General features: G+C 43.7%; 1 protein-coding gene across 12 annotated transcripts in view; it reads left to right on the top strand.

The window, feature by feature from the left end:
* The window catches only part of SIPA1L1 (signal induced proliferation associated 1 like 1), a 223,366-nt gene extending 213,249 nt beyond the window's left edge, over positions 1-10,117 (top strand). For 11 of the 12 annotated variants that reach the window (XM_042790733.1, XM_042790736.1, XM_042790738.1 and 8 more), the window contains 5 exons: positions 752-995; positions 4,049-4,195; positions 6,635-6,749; positions 7,163-7,244; positions 8,027-10,117. In XM_042790733.1, coding sequence (XP_042646667.1) covers positions 752-995; positions 4,049-4,195; positions 6,635-6,749; positions 7,163-7,244; positions 8,027-8,170 — 732 coding nt within the window. In that variant the 3' untranslated portion in view covers positions 8,171-10,117. The remainder of the gene's footprint in view (positions 1-751; positions 996-4,048; positions 4,196-6,634; positions 6,750-7,162; positions 7,245-8,026) is intronic. The other variant, XM_042790737.1, reaches the window with a different exon arrangement.
* The last annotated feature ends 7,902 nt before the right edge of the window (positions 10,118-18,019 follow it).

Raw genomic sequence — 18,019 nt, 5'->3', positions numbered from 1 at the left:
CCATGAAAGACTTTGGAACAAATTTCAACCAAACTGTAAAGAAAATTTATGTCTTAGAGATAGTTATGTTGCTACAGGTTTCCTGAAAATCAGTGTCTCTGCTGATGGGAATGGTTATGTGTTCTTTGGTAGTAGCTCGGTGGCACTGGCCAGAGTCCGTAGCTCCGGGCTAGCCACAGCTGTGCTTTCTCCTGCGTGGAGTGTGGAGGAAGCTGGGATGATGGTGGGGGTAAGGCACAAGATCTCTTACTCATGAGACTGTTCACTTAATTGCGATTCAAATCCTTCTGAAGAATCAAAGCGGTGGTGGGCATTCCTAGTTGTTCGGTAATACGAGACTTTTAATTAGTTGGCATTTGCTGGTGCTCTGCCTGCAGGAAGGCAGCCTCCCCCGGGCAGGAGGGAGAACTTGGGTTTATGCAGCATTCAGTCTGTTACTGTAAACAGGATCAGTGCATCACGTCAGCTCTAGAATCCGTGAGGGCTGCTCAAGATTTCCACTTCAGGAGAAGTTTGAAGGGTATTTAAAAGGTAGAATGTGAAATAGGCCAGAAAAGACCTATATATGTTACCTAGTTATAATCTCCTCAAAGCAGATTCCTTTAGTTCTTTTTCCTATCCACTCTGAAAAAATATAATGTTTCTTGTTTAAAGAAAATTCTTTTAAAGATTATGTCAACATAGACTTCAAAAGTTTCTGTATTGATTTTTTTTTTCTCATTTCTTTTTATTTGTTCTTATGAATGTATAGTCACACACTCTGTCCTGTCAGTCTCCCTTTCCCAGCACTCCTACCACAAGGCGTGCCTTGCAAAGGACTTTGTCAGATGAGAGTATTTACAGTGGTCAAAGGGACCACTTCTTCACCTCACGGGCCTCGCTCTTGGACCAAGCCATGCCAAATGATGTCCTATTCACCAGCACGTACCCTTCTCTCCCAAAGTCGCTGCCATTACGGAGACCATCATATACTTTGGGAATGAAATCACTACATGGTAAGTGTATCTCTCATTATTCTACTTTCAAAGGAATCGTTTGAGTCATATTGAGGGAAAATGTTACAGCAACTAGTACTTCCATCTTGATTTTGCTAAAATGAGGAGAGTCAAGTTACCTGCCTGAAAATATAAAATAGGATGGGAAGTTGTTTTTTTTTTCCTCACTTCAGTGGGTATAAGACTGCATGACTGGTCATGCAGTTACCTTGTGGAGGGACCGCAAAAATTTGCCTTGAGCTGTAAGCTTTCACCTTTTCTTCCAGGAATCATCTGCACCAGTTAAAGCAATGGGCAAATAACGTCTGCCTGGTTATCAGCCAGTGGCAACTTCAGGTGTCGGTTCCTTCAGTGTGGGATTATGGGAAGAAAATACTATTAGGAAAATAATGTCATGAAAGTGAATAAATACTAGTGGGCATTTGGATGTACAACTACGCCAGATACAGCTTTTATTGCACCACCTGTTTTTAGATTCACTCCCTTGTCCTATTCATTTTACAGGACTTGAGTTACTTATTTTAGTCACGTATTGACAGCTAACTAGAAAAAGTTACTTGGTAAACTTCTGTCAGGAAGGCACTCAGCTTTCCCCCAGGAGTTTACTGAAAATTCTCAGTAGGATTATCTGCTCAGTTGTGTGTTGCTGCATGTGAATGTCTCAGTTGGTGAGAAAGGGAATTTTCACAGGTTCCCGCTGTACCTCATAACTAAACGTGTCCTAAATGTGTTTTCCAGAAATAGAGCTCGATCTCACAGTGTAGGATTCTGCAATGTTTTCTGAAGAAGTACATATCTGCTCTGATTTATTCATGTTTTAGTATGTTTCAAGCGGAAAACGCAAAGCTATCAATAGATTCAACTCACTATAGTGAGCCCTAAGCACAGTCTGTATTTAGATACACAGGATACATTTGACAGTGAAGGCTGCTGAAGAAATCTATTTTAAATTCTTTTCATCTGTCTGTGATCACCAGGCATCAGTCTTCAGTGTTGAACCTGACATTTTCATGAGCTGTTGTTTCTGTATCACATGTTTATTGCGTAAGAGTTAGGAAACTGAGCTCTCTTCACTTCTGCTTTTTATATGCACTAAGGTAGCTTTGCAGACTTGGTTACACTTGTAACTGACTGGTGGATTTGGCTTCTGAGTGCTTGGGGTCAGAAGATTAGTGAAGCCATCTGAGTAGAAGTGGGAAGCAGCACTTAGGCATCTAAACAAAAAGAGACTGTATTTTCCGAAAAGAAAACCACAAAACCTTTTTTCATTGGCATGTTCTCTTCCACACCAAACCGATTACTCCTCCTAGCACATAAGCTTTCTACTTCTGTCAACAAAACAAGATTTTTCCATCTTCTATAAAATGTAGGGCCTGCATGATAAACGTACCAGCTATTTTTGAGTGGCACACAGATTGTCTTCCCCACACACACAGACACACACACACACACACACACTTGCCTTTGAGAGAAGAATTAAGTTGAGCTGGATATTTAATACCACAAGTATTTGTTGGCTTCCAGCTATTCAAAATTCTTTTAATTCAAAGATCTTAATAACAAATAAGAGCCATTCCAGAGCACCTTCATTTGTTTTGAAGAAGGAAAACAGTGAGCTAAAAATAATCTTATTTACTCATCTGCTTAATTAACAATCAAGCTCACACTTTTAAAACAAGTAGTTTTTCAAAGTTGTTTTTTTCTTCTAATTCTGTGTACCTTTTCACTGATTGTAAATATTTTCACGTTAAGAACTTATCAAATAACTGCCCTCTTTTAGAGAGATAATACAAGAATCCTCAATGTCAATAGTGAGCTGAACTTACTTTTATAAACAGTAAACACATACAGAGACCAAAAAAAAAAAAAATTAAGGATTTTTGAGCAAAGGAGTGCGTGCAGAGTAGTCGTTGTTTCCCAGACAGCAATATGATTTAGCTAAAGCTATCAGAAAGTTATTGGAATTATATAGCTATTAGACTATCAAAAAAAGTGGTGGGACAGAAATAAGCAACACAGCTAGTGGCATTTCTCTTCCAACGGACTTGTATCCTGCCCACCACGCTGTCTTTCTGGTCTCTGTGGTCCAGATGGATTCTTCACTGTACCCTTCCTCTCGGCAGCTTCTTCCCAGGTGCCCAGTCCATCTTCTCACCCCCACATCTCTTGTGTTCTACCACCTACAGATTTTTCAAAACTTTCTTCATACCCTGACAGAGGGCATGAGGAAGCAGGCTGTTGCTGCTTCTGAGCTTACGGATGTGCTGACTGACAGGCGTAGCACATTTGTTTGATTGTCCAGCCAGTAAACTGAAATAAAGTAGATAATTGTTGGTTTGCAATTTGGTCTTTCCCTAATTCGTGGCAATAATTCAAGTGTTTCACTTTGCTAGGCACCAGTTTGCACAAAAGTTACAGGGGCTTTACACTTTCCTATCAAGCTTGCCAGTGTTTTTTCCATAGCAGGCCATGTACCAACTTACGGGTGGGTGTGTGTATTTTTTAGTAAAGATCAAGAGGTTTCACTAAACTGCTGAGAGATATGAAATGTTTTGGAAGTCATTTTAAGGGTTTTCTTGTCCTAATTCATCGTGGCAGGCCTAAGTCTGCTTCCACTGGTTTACAAGATGGTAGAGAGAGAAGGAAAAAAACCCACAAATTTGTATTTTTACAGAAGCAAATAAGCGCCAGGGAGCTTAGAAGCCCCAGCAAGCTGCAGAGCCCTCCAAAGTATCTTCAGTGTGTGCAGAGGCAGGAATCGTTGGGTAGAAGAGTGCTGGGGGGAGGGAGGCAGAGATTGGTTTTTGAAGTGCTAAACTGCAAAGATTGTCAGGTTAGAAAGGAGCTGAATGTCCTGGCAAGAAGCACCCTCTCAGAAAACTGACTTGTAACATGCTGTATCTGGTCAACTGCAGTTAATCAAACATTCTACTGAGTTCTGGTTCCACAGGTGCTACCCCAGAAAAATTAAAAATAGGGATGCCTTAGTATTTAAAAAGGAATTTTCTTTTTTTTTTTTAATGGAGTTTATAATTTGTTCTGCATTACTCTAGGAGAGTTTTCCGCATCAGACAGCTCTCTCACAGATATCCAGGAGCAAAGACGGCAGCCCATGCCAGACCCTGGTCTTATGCCATTGCCTGATTCTGCCTCTGATCTGGACTGGTCAAACTTGGTAGATGCTGCCAAAGCCTTTGAAGGTAAGTTTCCAGAACTTAGGAAGTTGGTCTTTGTGCATGTTTCACTAAGGACTGGGTTTGTGAGATTTTTTTAATCTTGACTCTTGCTTTTGTTGTTGTTACTGTTTCTACTTAGTCTGAAACTTAAGCTCATTTAAAATAGCAAATCGAGTCTTAACAGCCAAAAACTTTGTATGTAATACTCAGATACCATTTCTTCATACTGGAATTCCTCTGTGCTATGGTTTGGCCAAATCTTTGTGAAACTGGCTACTTTTCATTTCATTTAGAGCAATTGCAGACATTACAGCTAGGGTGGAAAAGACATCTGGCAGGAAAGTACAAAAGTCCAAATAGCAGGGGAAAAGCATATGAGCACACTAATGATTGCTTGCTTACTGCACTAGCAAGAAGTTTGTGAAGTGCGCTGCCAAGGTAATTTGGGAAATATGCCTTGTTGGTATATGCTTTTCCATGGCCGTTCTTCCCTTCACATATTCTGAATACACAGACTTGCACATAAGTGTTGTTTCATCCTATGGCACTTTCCATCTCCTTGACACTTAGTAAACTGAAGAGAACTGTAAGCTGCCTAGATTTATTTGAATTTAAAATTAAATACACTTGAGCCCAAAGGGAGTTTACCTTACAGTTACTGCAATCCGATGGAAAAGTCTTTTAGGTGCTTTAAACAGAAGTGCCTTTTCCTAATCTCTGCATAAATGCTGTCCCACCTTCATAAAAGTGTTTTCTCTGATCCTGAATCTTTTAGACATTATTCTGCATGGTTGGAGAAGGCTGTAAAGTAATCTGCTTTTCTTGGCTATACTCTGGTAGTAGCTGCATACATCACTAAGGCAATGCATGTCTAAGCCGGTGTTCAAGGCGTACGTGTGTGCTCAGCTCTATTGCCATAGGAGCTGTAGGATCAGCACATCTCATTGCTGCTGTGCAGTCTTGGGAAAGAGTATTCAAACTTAGCCACGCTCCTCCGGGGGAAGTGGATTTGTACTGATGGTTATTTCACCACCACATAGGGATGAAACCCAGGGTTTAATGCATTTTACTATGGTTGGCAATTTCTGTTTAAAAGATCCCTTTTTTTGGTTAGATTTATTTGACTGTCCTCATTAACCTGAATCCCTCACCATAGGCCCCAGAGTCACTTGTGTTTCTCTTAGAAGTATGAGCAAAGTCAGTGTGGTGAAGGTAACAAACTGACAGTGCACATGAAGAAAAGCTGGGGTGATGTGTTGGCTGGCACCTTCATCTCGCCACTGTATAAATATGTTCAGATTCAACTTGGAGGGGGAACAACTGTCTGATGTCAATATAATCCCAGTCTGTAGTCTCTGCCAGGTGCCAGGAGGGATTGACAGGTACCAAGCTGCCCAAATTCTGATTTACAATTCTGGACACCTCTCTCCTACATTGTTGGTGTTTTCAGCACAAGCCCCCACCGTTACAAATAGTGTTATCTGCAACCAACTGAAACAAAAGCTGCCTGGATTCCTGAGCTACACCAACCTTCGGTATTTTCATTCAAAGGAAGAGAGAGGAGCAGGAAAAATTCCATCAAATACCAAGGCACATTAATTTTAGCCTTGTTTTATAAAAATTTGCCAAGCTGGAAAAGACAGTACTGTTCTATTTCCAGTGAGAGACCAGCAGCTGCTGAGGAAGAGAGACATTAATTTCTTAAAATAAAAGTGTTTATGTTACTGTTTGTACTAGGAAACTCCAGAGGTAAGGGCAGCTGGTAGTTTACAGTCACACCACATATGATAGTGATTTAGAGATGTGTTAAAACATCTGAGCAGTTACAGGACAAAAACGTGTAGACACAATGCAGAAAAGAGATTTCACATTTCAATCTGAAGATGTTTTCTAAGGCATAAAGAAAACATTTGGGGTTCTGAAGAATTGTATTGGTCATTTTACTTTCCACATGCAAATTGCCCACATTGAGCTTTTCTTTCCTCAAGATAAAGGGCTCCTTTATGGAGTGAAGGAAGCTAAATATAGTTCCTGAGTTATTGGGTAGTGTCACACGGGAAGTTCGGCACAGTTCTTGCTGTTCCAGCTTGGCTTTTTGCCTCTCTTGGAACTGGCCTTGGGTGGACTCTTGGAGCGAGCGGCACGGCTCTGCTTTGTGCTCTCTAGCATCTCCCTCCTGCAGAGCTGCTTAGCCTGAGGGCGACGCGTGATCTGTGTGAGCATGCAGTGCTGTGCCAGAGCTAATACTTGCCTGTTGAATCCAGTACAGTGGAGAACCTGGTGCAAACACTTGCAATGCCAGTTTGCTTCTGTCGAGTGGATATTGGTATGTCATATCATCACCTTATCTTGCTTGAGACAGACTTCTTAGATTGCTTTGAGATCCTGCAGTATAGCTGTTGTGCTGTGCACAGATAATCATTACTGCTGCTGTTGTTTTCCATTGTCTGTTTGCCTTCTCAGTTCAGCGAGCTTCATTCTTTGCTGCTGCTGATGAAAATCACAGACCTGTGAGCGCTGCCTCCAGTAGTGATCAGGCTGAGGACCAGCTTACTGCACAGCTAAAGCCTTATACAGGGTAAGTAAATCTTTATTTGGAAGCCGTCTCCAGGCTTCGCAGAACTCTTCACAAGTTCTCATGAAGATGGTGGTGGGAAGTGGAAACAGAAGAGTCGTAAGCACAGCTGAACTGTGTTGCAGGTTCTTTCTTGTCTGAGATGTTCGTGACCGTGTCCAAAGCATTGGTAATTCAAGGCACATATAATGAGTAGAAGCAGAGAGAAGTCAAGTGATGGGATGGCCCCAATTAATCATGAGTTAAATTTGTTCTGTTGATTCATGTGCTGCATGTGTTCCATGCTAGGTTCTTTTTGTTCATTTTGTGAATTCTTCGTGCACCTGAAGCCACTCGGTATAGACAAGGCTGGTAGCTACCCTATGTGAAGACAGTAAATCATATCAATGTCTATTCTTGCTTCCTGCTTTCAACAGTAAAGAGTCTCCTCCAACTCTTGCCTCTAAAGTGGACCAACTGGAAGGTTTGCTGAAGATGCTGCAAGAGGATCTAAGGAAGGTAAACATTTCATCTACAGAAAATCTGTAAGACGTATATTTAGTGCTGATAGGTTAGGTGATGCTAACAACAGTGTAATCCTGCTTCGCCGTGCCTGAGCCTGTGACAGTCTCATCGTTATATGAGAAAAAGACATTTCTTTACTACTTTTCTCAGGCCATACTTCTAATTAGGCAAGGCTAGGGTGGAGTGTCTAAAGTTGTAGGCATCTGATTCCTCTTCTTAAATTGGGAGGGTGACTCAGAGTACCTCCACTCCTAATTCAGGTGACACTGCAAAAGGCTTGAAGGTAGTCCATGTAAATATATCCTCCTGATGGTGAAAAGCGAGAGTATTATCTAAACATATAATTTCTACTGTGGAAACTTCCTGTGTTGTGTTACTGCCTGCTTGGTCCGAGAAGGATCTGCTGTGGTCAGATGAAAAGTCTCTTAGCTAGGGAAATAATTTGCAGGAATATTTCCTATCCCTTATTTAGTTAACCATCAGCAGTTGTACATACATACGCTGTACATAAAGGGGCATGCCCAATTTTATTTCACCACTTAGGGAGGCAGCTTCTGTATTAGAATTTAATACAGAGAAATCCTGCTCATTCAAGCTAAAAACGAGGCATGAAATGTCACAAAGGTCCCTTAGCTGTAAAACAGTGTGCTACTGCACATAAAATCTTTATAAAGAACAAGACTCATGCTCTCTTCAGGAGATTTGCACGCCTCTATGTAGGTAGGAAGCCCGACCTAAAATTTCCACTAAGATCTGTATTTTTCCTCACGCCTAAGGAAAAAGAGGACAAGGCCAGTCTTCAGGCTGAAGTGCAGCATTTGCGGGAAGACAACTTGAGGTTACAGGAGGAATCCCAGAACGCAACCGAGAAACTGAAGAAATTCACTGAATGGGTTTTCAACACAATTGATATGAACTGAGAACAGTGTATGGGGAAGGAAACTATCTGTTATGAATATTATTACTGGGACTTAAGCTTTAATGCCACCTTAATCATGACATGTGAAAGTATAGTCAGAGCACTTCCCTGTCCTTCATCCTCCAATAACCCTTTTTTGCATCTCTGCGCGCACTCAGAACAATTGCAGATCAACAATCAATGTCTGCCTTTTGTAGAAAAAACAAAGTAAATAATTTTAAAAAGGTAAAATAAAAGTTTAACTGCTAAAATGTGAATGTCTATTTTTTGCACATTGTCTCTTTATCTGTTATGTACAAAACGATTTGGAGGCAGGATCAGGCTTGCTGTTCCACCTGCCTCTTTTTCCATTAACTCCTTTCTCTCTGTTCCAGGTAATCTGCTTTTCCTTGCAGCTTTGGCAAGTATTATGACATCTAGAAAATTAGAAAGAAATGTTTATTTTACTGCTCTTCTTACATTGTTTTCTGAAGTATGCCACAGACAAGGGGATGTAATGCAATGTTTTAGGTGTCTCCTTAGCAATTTGCGCTTGATTGCTAGTGCTACCTTCCCATACATTACAGAGAACGCGTATCCATAGTGTATGGTACAGTACAACCAGCCTCATAACATTTGGAGAGAGACTAGAGACGTGAGCCGTGGGTGAGGCATATTACACACATCTATTGCATTAGCATTTCTGGCAGCCTTTGCTTCCCGTGGAAACAATGGCTGCAAGTAACTTCACAAACAGCAACACGAGGCATGCTGCAGTTCATACTGTATCAGGCAGGCTGAGAGATACTGAGTACTGTTGCTGTACCGCTTCAGTGCAGTCCCCTTCCCTTCCAGGGGAATCTGTTATGTGCATATGTGCAGAAGACTTAAGCTGAAGTTGTAAAGAGATTAAGATTTCTTTCCCCTGACCTGTTTCCATGAAAATCCACATAAACCATCCCCGCGCACCCGCCCTCCCATTCCATTTCTCTGGACTTCTCAAATCATGACAGATTTGAGAAATGTTTATTCGACTTGTGTTTTATTACATGAGAGCTCTTATAAATCTTTTACTATGATAGGCAGAGGAATATGTGAAGGTGAATTAGAGAAGTGTGTTTTTCAAAGTAGTGGGATAGGATTGGAGCTCTGAAATCCCCAGCTGAAACTGTGTAGCATGAGACTTCCCAAACTGCCTCATGCCGGGAAAGTTCATTTCTTGTTCTTTGAAGGAACAGCTAACTTGCCACAACACGTTACCTCTCCAGAAAATACCTTTTAGGTGTCAGAATGTGACTTCAAGCACTGCAGTCTGCACAGGCATCAAACTGGGCAGTGTGCTGAGAAACCTTTTCTGTTCCCTTCTGATGATACAGTCGCTACCTTAATAACCATTGCCTTGCAATAAAGTGCAGTATATTTGGGGGTTAATTTCAGGAGCATCCACTCCCTCCCCTTCACCACAGTCTCAAATAGACAGATTAAAATCATTGGACACAGTCTTGCCACAGAAACTTCCACGCTCTTTTCAAATCCTTTTGTCACGCTCTTTAATCTTGCACCACACAAGTACACACTATACTTCAACCTCAAACATTTGTGATGCTAATCCCCATTGAGTCCTTCTCTAATGTTTTGTCATGGAAATGGATCTCTTTGCAACTATTTCTGGAGTGCTTTTGTAAAGGTTTAGAATGTCTCGGGTTTTTTAATGACTTGTATGAAGGAGATTTATATAATGCCTGATATTATTTGTAAATGGGAAATATTGCTAACATCTCTAAGCATCCTGAAGTCTTGCTTTTATTCTCTTTTATTTTTAAGTTTGGTTTTTATTTTATTTCAAAAAATATTTTGGGACTTGGGGCAGACTATTTATTAGAGTTTTGCAACAGAGTTCTTGTATGATGCCGCTGAAGGCTACTTGTAAAATTCTGACAATAAAACTCATTTTAAAGGCTCTTCTAAACCATTTTCTTCTGATTTTATTGGGTTTGTTGTTCAAGACTTTCCAGAGTGTCCATTTCTTCCTGCTTTTTTCTTGTACCACTTCTCTGAGTGCTTAGCAATAGAAGAGTTTCATTCTGTCAGATTTCTACTTTTTATCCCTTTGAAGGCCAGTACTTGTTATGTGTATACATGCACTGCATCCCTTGACTTTTTACTTGTATTACTGCACAAGTGTATTTTCTTCCCCTGCTTACAAGGTTTTGCTACCTTTAGCAGTGAGACTGAGCTTCACCAAGCTGATATGGTAAAGGAGGGGCAGTGATTTTTTTATCGTTTATGAGGATTTTCTAACTTAATGGAAAAACTGAAGCCTATTTAGGTCAAAAGCAAACTTGCTTGGCACATCTGCCCAAGGGCACACACAGCTTTCAGCATCCCAGAGCCAAGCCTGTGAGTGTGCAACATTAGGTGTTAGCTTTGTTTTGTTTTCCAGATCTCCTCCTTTGACTTGGGAGATGGCCTTGGACATGTTTTTAATAGACCATTTTTTTTGGCCCAGTGGATCACCATTCTGCATGGCTCAAAAATGTGGAGCTGGGTCAGTGTGCAGGAAAGCGTCTTCCAGGTTCACTGAATGGATCCTTAAAAGGCAGGTGGGGAAAGAAAATCCATCTCTTGCTAGCAGTGAAGTACCTGACCAAGAGAGCTCTGAAGCAGCAAGAGCAAATAGAAGCATCTCATTGAAAAACAAGGGTTGAATCTTGGAAATAAAACTAGATGCTGCCTTACCATTTGTAATTGGATACTGGTAATTGAGTCGAAGCAGGAGGTTTCCTGCAGGTCAAGGAGTTGCCCTGCCCGTGCTCGTAATGAATTGACACCAGAGGTTCCCATGCTCCACCATTCACACTGCCAGGTCAGCCTCGACCAGGGCAAGATCCAACTTGCAGACATCTCCTCACAGCCTGAGCAGGTATAGGCCTAAGCAGAAGGCAGGTGGCTGGGAGAGGAGTGCGAGTCAGAGGGGCTGCAGTCCTAGTTCACCCGTTTCTCCCAAGAAAGTGATGTTTTACATTCTTGGGAACAGTTCTGTATTTCTTGTCTACGTTTCAGTGCAAAGGTGCTGTTCTCCCTGGGACAGTGTTTTTGGATAGCCAGATGTGGCTGGTACAGCAGCAGAAGGCTGCCTTCTCTCCAAATTTGGGGGGGGATGTCACTACGGGAGGACTACAACTTGTGTGATCAATAATACTCCCTTAGACGTGGAGCAGGGTGTAGGTAACAGGTTGGAGGGTATCGGGCTGCAGTAAGAGATGAGCTGTAAGGCACACAGGAGGTGGGATTGTGAGGGGAGAGGCTGGTGGGAAAGGGCCTGAGGAGCTAGTTACGGGGTTAAGGGAGAGGCGGTGTGGCTATGGAAGGTGACACGTCCAGGTGTTACACCTCTAAAAGCGTGGTTGCTGTATGATAGCCTGCTTTTTCTGTAGGAAGCTGTGCTCGCTCCCAGCCCAATGAATGGATATAGTGAGGAAGCCTTTTCCTTTTGTGAGAAAGGTCCCCATGAACCAGGCACAACTTGGGAGGGTTGTCTTGTCTGTTTTTAAAATCTTTACATAATTCTTCTTTCACCTCCTAGTGCCGCCTTTTTTTTTTTTTTTTGACTGTTAAATCCTCTTTTAAAGCAGTCGGTCGTCTTCTAGCAGACATTTTAGTATGGTGTTAGCCCTGTACGTGAGCAACCTGCTTTGCTGCCAGACAGCAGGGCAACAGAGGCGGTTGCTGTTTACCAGCTGGTATGGCATCCAAAATTGGATTCCCTGGAGGAGAGGTGATACTGTCCCTCCACCACCACTGCAGCTGGAGCAGAGATGTGGGCTTTGCTGAGGCAGTTGTTAACAGGCAGGAGCTGGGCAGTGAGATGATGAGGCTTGTACAGATGCCTTCACCTCTTCCTGATACTAGCTGTGGTGAGGAAGCACTTGCTGTGCAGTTTTAGGCAATGCTGGAGGGGAAAAAAGCTCATAGATATATTTATTTCAGAGCTCTGCAGTAGGAAGCCCCTTCCCCTAGCAGAGATTTCAGCTTCAGCTGGGCGTGAGGGGAGCGAGGCTGAAGAGTTTGTGTGAGTCGCACTTGTTGGAGGCCAAGGTCTGGCTTTGGAGCCCCATTTCCTCAAGGCAGGCGGTGGCTGATGGCAGCTACTTCCCCCCTGCTGCTGTTGCAATGAAGCTTGGCTGCAGCCACTGTCCAGGAAAAGCAGATGCTTTTCCACTGCCCACTGCAGCAGCCTGCAGGAGTCACGCTCAGCTTTGGGGAGGCACAGCTGGCTGCCAGAGCCTCTGCAGAGTTTTGTCCCCCCTCCGTATGCAAGGTCACAGCAGGCGAGTTGCTCTCCAGCTTCCCCTGAGCTTGCATGGACCTGTCTCCCTCCAGAAGGTGATTTCAGTGTGTCACAACCAGCTTTTGTTTCTCCCAGATGTTTGGTTTGTGAGTGATTTAAAGCAGGCTGGACTGTTTGTGGCAGGGCAAAGTGTGGCCAGCTCAAGTGGGAGCTCTTACAGGGAGTAAAACGGGTGCTGCAGCAAGCTGCACGTCCTTCCTGAACTGCAGGGCTGGGGGCTGCAGAATTTATCGTCCATCACAAGGTAGCTCAGGTTGGAAGGATTATCAGAAAGCTTCCTGTCCAGCTTCCAATGAAAGCAGGGTCAGTTCTGAGATCAGACCAGGTTGCTCAGGTCTTTATCCAGTTGAGTCTCAAAAAAAATCAACCTCCAAGGATGGAAATTGCAGAGCCTCTCTAGGCAATGTATGACTGTCCTCATCGTGAAAAAGTTTGGGTTTTTTCACCAGGATTATAAGTGTGTAACCTCAGTAGCAGTCGTAGGCTACATTTTGCCTACGTTCCTCCAGGAGCTCCCTCACAGCTGTGCCCTGCCTGGGGCCAGCAGCAGAGCACCCACATTTGTTTTCCCTCTGTTGAGCCTGGCAGGAAGGAGGCCCTGCAGCTTGGTGTGTGCTGAGCTATGATTGCTCCGCTAATCAACTTCCTACTGTACAGTTCTGATTTTTGTTCTAGAGATCTCTTATTTCTCTGCTCAGTACCACTTATTCATGCTTTAACCAAGGCCTGGATTGAGCCTCCTGGTTCTGCTTCGCTCTGCACTGCCTGCGAGGAGGCGGCACGTGCTGCCCGGCGGGAAGGCACAGCTGCTGGGCAGATGATGCTCCTGGCAGCTGGAGGCGGCCCGTCAGCTTTTGGCACACAAAGAAGTCAAAGACTGAAACTGCGGTGTGTTCGAGGACTCGGACTGAACGTGGGCTTCCTAACCTCATGTTGTGATGGTGGCAAATGCCACCAACTACTAACAGAAAAGAGGTTTCATGCCACAGGGGTGAAAAAACAGGGACATGTCCCGGTGCTGTTTTAAACTCCATTCCTGTTCTTTCCCCTTGCTTCCTCACCTCCCCTCCTGCACTTCTCTTCCAGCAGAGTTTGTTCGTGCTGTCTGATGGCTGGCGAGTGGTGCTCTGCCGCCCAGGATGCGGTGCAGCAAGGGTGACTGCTGCGCCGATCCTGGCAGGGAAGCTGTGGCTGAGCAGAAAGGAGAAGCTGAGCTGAGCAATTGAAGCACTCGGCTGAGCAAAAGAGCTTGGCTGATCCCTTGTTTTTGTGAAAGGGGTGGAGGTGCATTTGCATCTTCTTTGCATCTCACACCCAAAATGGAGTTTGCTTCGCTGGAGCTGGGAGGCTCAGTGATAACTTACCTGTGTGGAAGGAACAAGCCGTACCATGCCCAAAGAGCTATGTGCTGGAGATAACGCCTGGGATGTGTCTACCCACACACAGCAGAAACAACCAGTAGGTGCTTGCCTGGCGCTTCATCGCTCCGGGGTTTCGGCTCAGTCCAGCTCTGCACAGAGGAGCAGCCCAGAGCTCTGCTGTCCCAACTTCTGCTGCAGGCATAGCACAGATGGCAGTGCGGGGAGGTTTCAGTCTCTTGTTTCCTCCCTGACCCATCACATTTGATCATAGTAGTGGGATAATATAAATACACATTTATTTGCTTCCAAAATTCTCTGCAGCACTTTTAGCACTTTTTTTTTTTTTTTTGAAGAGATTAGGTTTTTTTCAGGCTGTGCACAAGCATTTGACAAATGCCATGCTTCCTTGTGAATGTTTCACACTGGTGGACTGGTCAGTCCCCACAACCTGCAAGTCCTATTAGTATTCTTGATTGGCAGGTTGTTTTGTGACCTTCTGTGCTTTATATTCTTCCTTAGCTCATGCTCAGCACACAGCCCAGGAAAAAAAGAAGGGGCAGAGAGAGGAGATACAAAGCTTCTTGCCTACTGAATATTTGCCTCTTAATGTTGAGGCTTGCCTGTGTTCTGTCATACAGCTGACCTAGAAGTCCCTCACAGAGGTCAAACACCTGAGCGCTGCACCATATTCTGCTAACTGTTCGAGCACCAAGCAAGAAATCATCTCCTATTCTTGATGAGAAGCTTGATGAAGTTGCACCTATAGCATGGAAAACATGAATCTCCCTACTTTCTGTGATTTCTCTTTCAAGGCTTCCATGGCCTAAAGGCAGCACTGAAACTAGCATTAGTTCCACAGCTCTGATTTGTTTGCCCTGATTTCCCAGTTAGATCTCAGCCGACGTTCTCCACTAAAAACCTGTGGTTTTTAGTCAGATTTGTTTAACTGAGTCATCTTTATTAGCCAGTCAAAATATGGGTCACATCTCAGCCTACAGAGGAGACTCATCACACTCAGAGGATGTAGTGTGGGTCTCGGGTCCTGCCACTCCTGCGAGTTTCAGGCATGCTACCTGCGTCACATCATCTTTGTGGCTGGAGCGGCCAGAAGTTATGGGATGTGCCTCACAGAAAGGTGCTGATGGGCAAAAACATCCCCGTCTGAGGTCAAGAAACAGCAGACAAGTTCTTCATAAAACAGTCGATAGAGGAGTCACAGCCAGCCTGGACAAGAGTTCTTGAGGTGTTTTCGCAGCAACCTAGTGGCCAGCAGAACAGGAAAAACCAGGGCTGCTCTCTGAGACACCAACCATTTCATGGCAAGAGGGAGAGGCAGAGTGAAACCCTGCATGTAAGCACACACCGGTTTCTTTTGCTGAAGTTTCCCAAGTGAGAAGCAACAGAGTACTCTTGGAGCATGTTTTTGGGAACACAGACAAAATTTTCCTTCAGCTTCGTGAGTTTTTGCGGGGGGATGGGAGGTGTTTTGTTTTTTTAAGGCGTACTGTCTGCTTGCAGTCTAGTTTATTTTAAAAGACTGTACTTTAGTGGGTTTATACAGGGCAGATTTTAAAAGGTTAAGTGGCAGTATCTAAATACACAGATAGAGTCTGTATCAGTTTCACAAGGTGTTGAAGTGGGTGAAATGATGGATTTCTTCTGGCTCCTGAACTTTGCCTCTGTCCCTTTCTGAGGGGGTGAAAAACAGCAAGGTTTCCCCTTTACATAGCTTTATACTTTTGGGCTTCGTAGCCATGATCAGCTGAAAACAGGAGGCTTGAAGGGGAGGGTCAAACTTCCAGAAGAATGTTCTTTGGGTCAGGGAAGAAAGCAGAAGAACTTGAGTCCTTCTGGAAGACTACAGAGAGACCTGGAGAATGGTTGGAAAGCAAGAAAACAGGGCCAGGTATCTCAGAGGCACAACAGGGCCGACAGAGTCCGAGTGGGCCGTCCCGAAGGGCCTGAGCAGGTGAGGTGCCCAGCCAGCAGCAAGCCCGGGTACGCCTGCCAGGAGCAGAGGGCAGCTCTGTGCTGGGTCCTGAGGCTCCAGGCTGAGCTCAGAAAAGACTGGCTGGCCCGCTTTCTAGACTAATGCATTTGGAGTTATGGTTGTTAAGCCAAGCATAATCAGTCTTCAGGCTTGAGGGAGTAAGCTGATCCCCTCCGTAGCCACTAACGAGCTTCCCCTGTGTGCACCGCTCTGGGTGCGCGAGAGCTTTTGCAGACTCTGTCACAGGAGGGTTAGGGGTCCTCACCCCCAGGTCTGAGCCAGCGTGATGGATCCTGTGCTCCAGAGCCGGCGGGCTGGGCTACTGCTCGCTCAGCCAGGCTTGGGGAAGCCAGGCACCGTGCTCCTTTGTAAGCAACGATGAGGCGGGAGGCCTCGTGCTCGCTGAGCAAACGCTCCTCAGCGGAGGATTTGTTCCCTGCAGGTCTACCAGCCGCTGCAGTGTGGCTCTGACTTCTATCTTAGCTGCACCCTGTACTGAAAGATTTGGGTGAACGTTTCTGGTTTGGTTCTGTTGCAGTGATAAATAAATGAGGACAGCAACTTATTTAAACAGTTGAACATAAATGCTGTTGGGCACATGCAAATCCATTATAGGGCTTGGTTTTGCTTTTTTATTCTGTCCTGTTGCCTAGACTTTTCAGATGTTTTGCTGAAGAAAGACGTGTTGATTCTCAGTGTGTCTCATAACACTGAAGCATGCTGGTTTGCAACTAAACATGACCCTTTGTATTGTAATTACAGTATATTAATCAGGGGATACATTAATTACTGAAAAACAGATTGCTGTATGTATTTTAACAAGTCACATTTCTGATGTCCACATTCTTATGTCAGAAAATGATGGATGATGCCTTCAGTTTTTTAATTTGATTAATTTACATGCCTGACGTGTCCATTTGGATGGAAACTGAAACTTAGTACAACAAAAGAGGAAATTTTATCAGCTAAAAAGAATAACATTAAATAAGATATAATAGAAAACCAAGTAAGTTTACTAGACCTTACCTTCTGCTTATAACAAATATGAATAATTTTTGGTTAGTTAAGTAAAACTGTGGATCCAGGTCCCCCTGTCCCCATAACTTTTGAAATTACTAAGTCTCATTTTTTAACCTAGATTAGAAAAAGCAGGGGGAAGCCTCCCTTCTTTAGTTTCCCATTGGTTTCTCGGCTTTGAATGAGCTGATCCCTGCATTGCACTAATTGGAAAACTGAAATGAGGAGTATATTGTTTGCACCCACAGGAAGGGTGCCTGTCAGTGAGACTGTAGAGCTTCAGCAAACGTTGATTCCCAGTTCTTAGTGAGCAGTTCCCATCAGTTCACTGGATTACCCATTTTTTCAAGTGTCGGTAAAAATTGTCCTGCTGGAATTATTTCCATGTGATTTCAATACTGTTAGCAGACTATAGCATGTTTCATATGTACTGGTCTATGCTGGCATTATTTTAAAATTGTAGGATCAGAAGCTGAATTTACACGTGAGCAGTGTTGGGGGCAATGACTGGAGAGCGGGCTGAAACACTCGCTTCCCAGATCTGTCGTGCCCTGACATGAGACCGGAGGGGACGTGGCAAAGGTTCCCTGCCAAAGTACTTGGTAGTTTTGCACACCCAATCTTCAGGGCACCAGCACTCATCACTTAACTGCTACTGTGTATTCGTGAGGTCAGAGCCTCCTATGTAAGGCACAACCAAAAATCACTTCCTACAATGAATTTACAAATTAAGGCATTCAAAATTAGAAGCAACATTTGACGGTATCTTAATCTCAGTGCCATCCACCTTCCTCCAAGTTGTCTGCAGGCTTGGCCTTATAACACACACCAAGAGCTAATTGTGGGATGTACAGTAATCCATTAATTATTTGTTCATACAAGGCTTTGGCAATCAAACTATTCAGTGCTTGTAATGGTATTTATCAACTAGTCTCGCAGAGACTTCTTAAATCATAATAGCATGTTTGCATTTGCCTGCCATGGAAAAATACATTAGTGCCAAATCCATTTGTTTTCACATTTTTAGGGAATGATGTAGCATGACAGAGAGAACCAGGCTGATCCTGAAATTTAAAAAAAAAATCTAAATGTAGTGACATGGGATGTTACACTTCTGGCCTGTGTGTAGCTAGCTATTTAATGCCTTTCTAA

This window comes from Tyto alba, unplaced genomic scaffold (assembly GCF_018691265.1).
Source record: "Tyto alba isolate M040663 unplaced genomic scaffold, T.alba_DEE_v4.0 Super-Scaffold_18, whole genome shotgun sequence".
Lineage (NCBI taxonomy): Eukaryota > Metazoa > Chordata > Aves > Strigiformes > Tytonidae > Tyto > Tyto alba.
The sequence above is the reverse complement of the archived record's forward strand: the minus strand, read 5'-3'. Positions and strand labels throughout refer to the sequence as shown.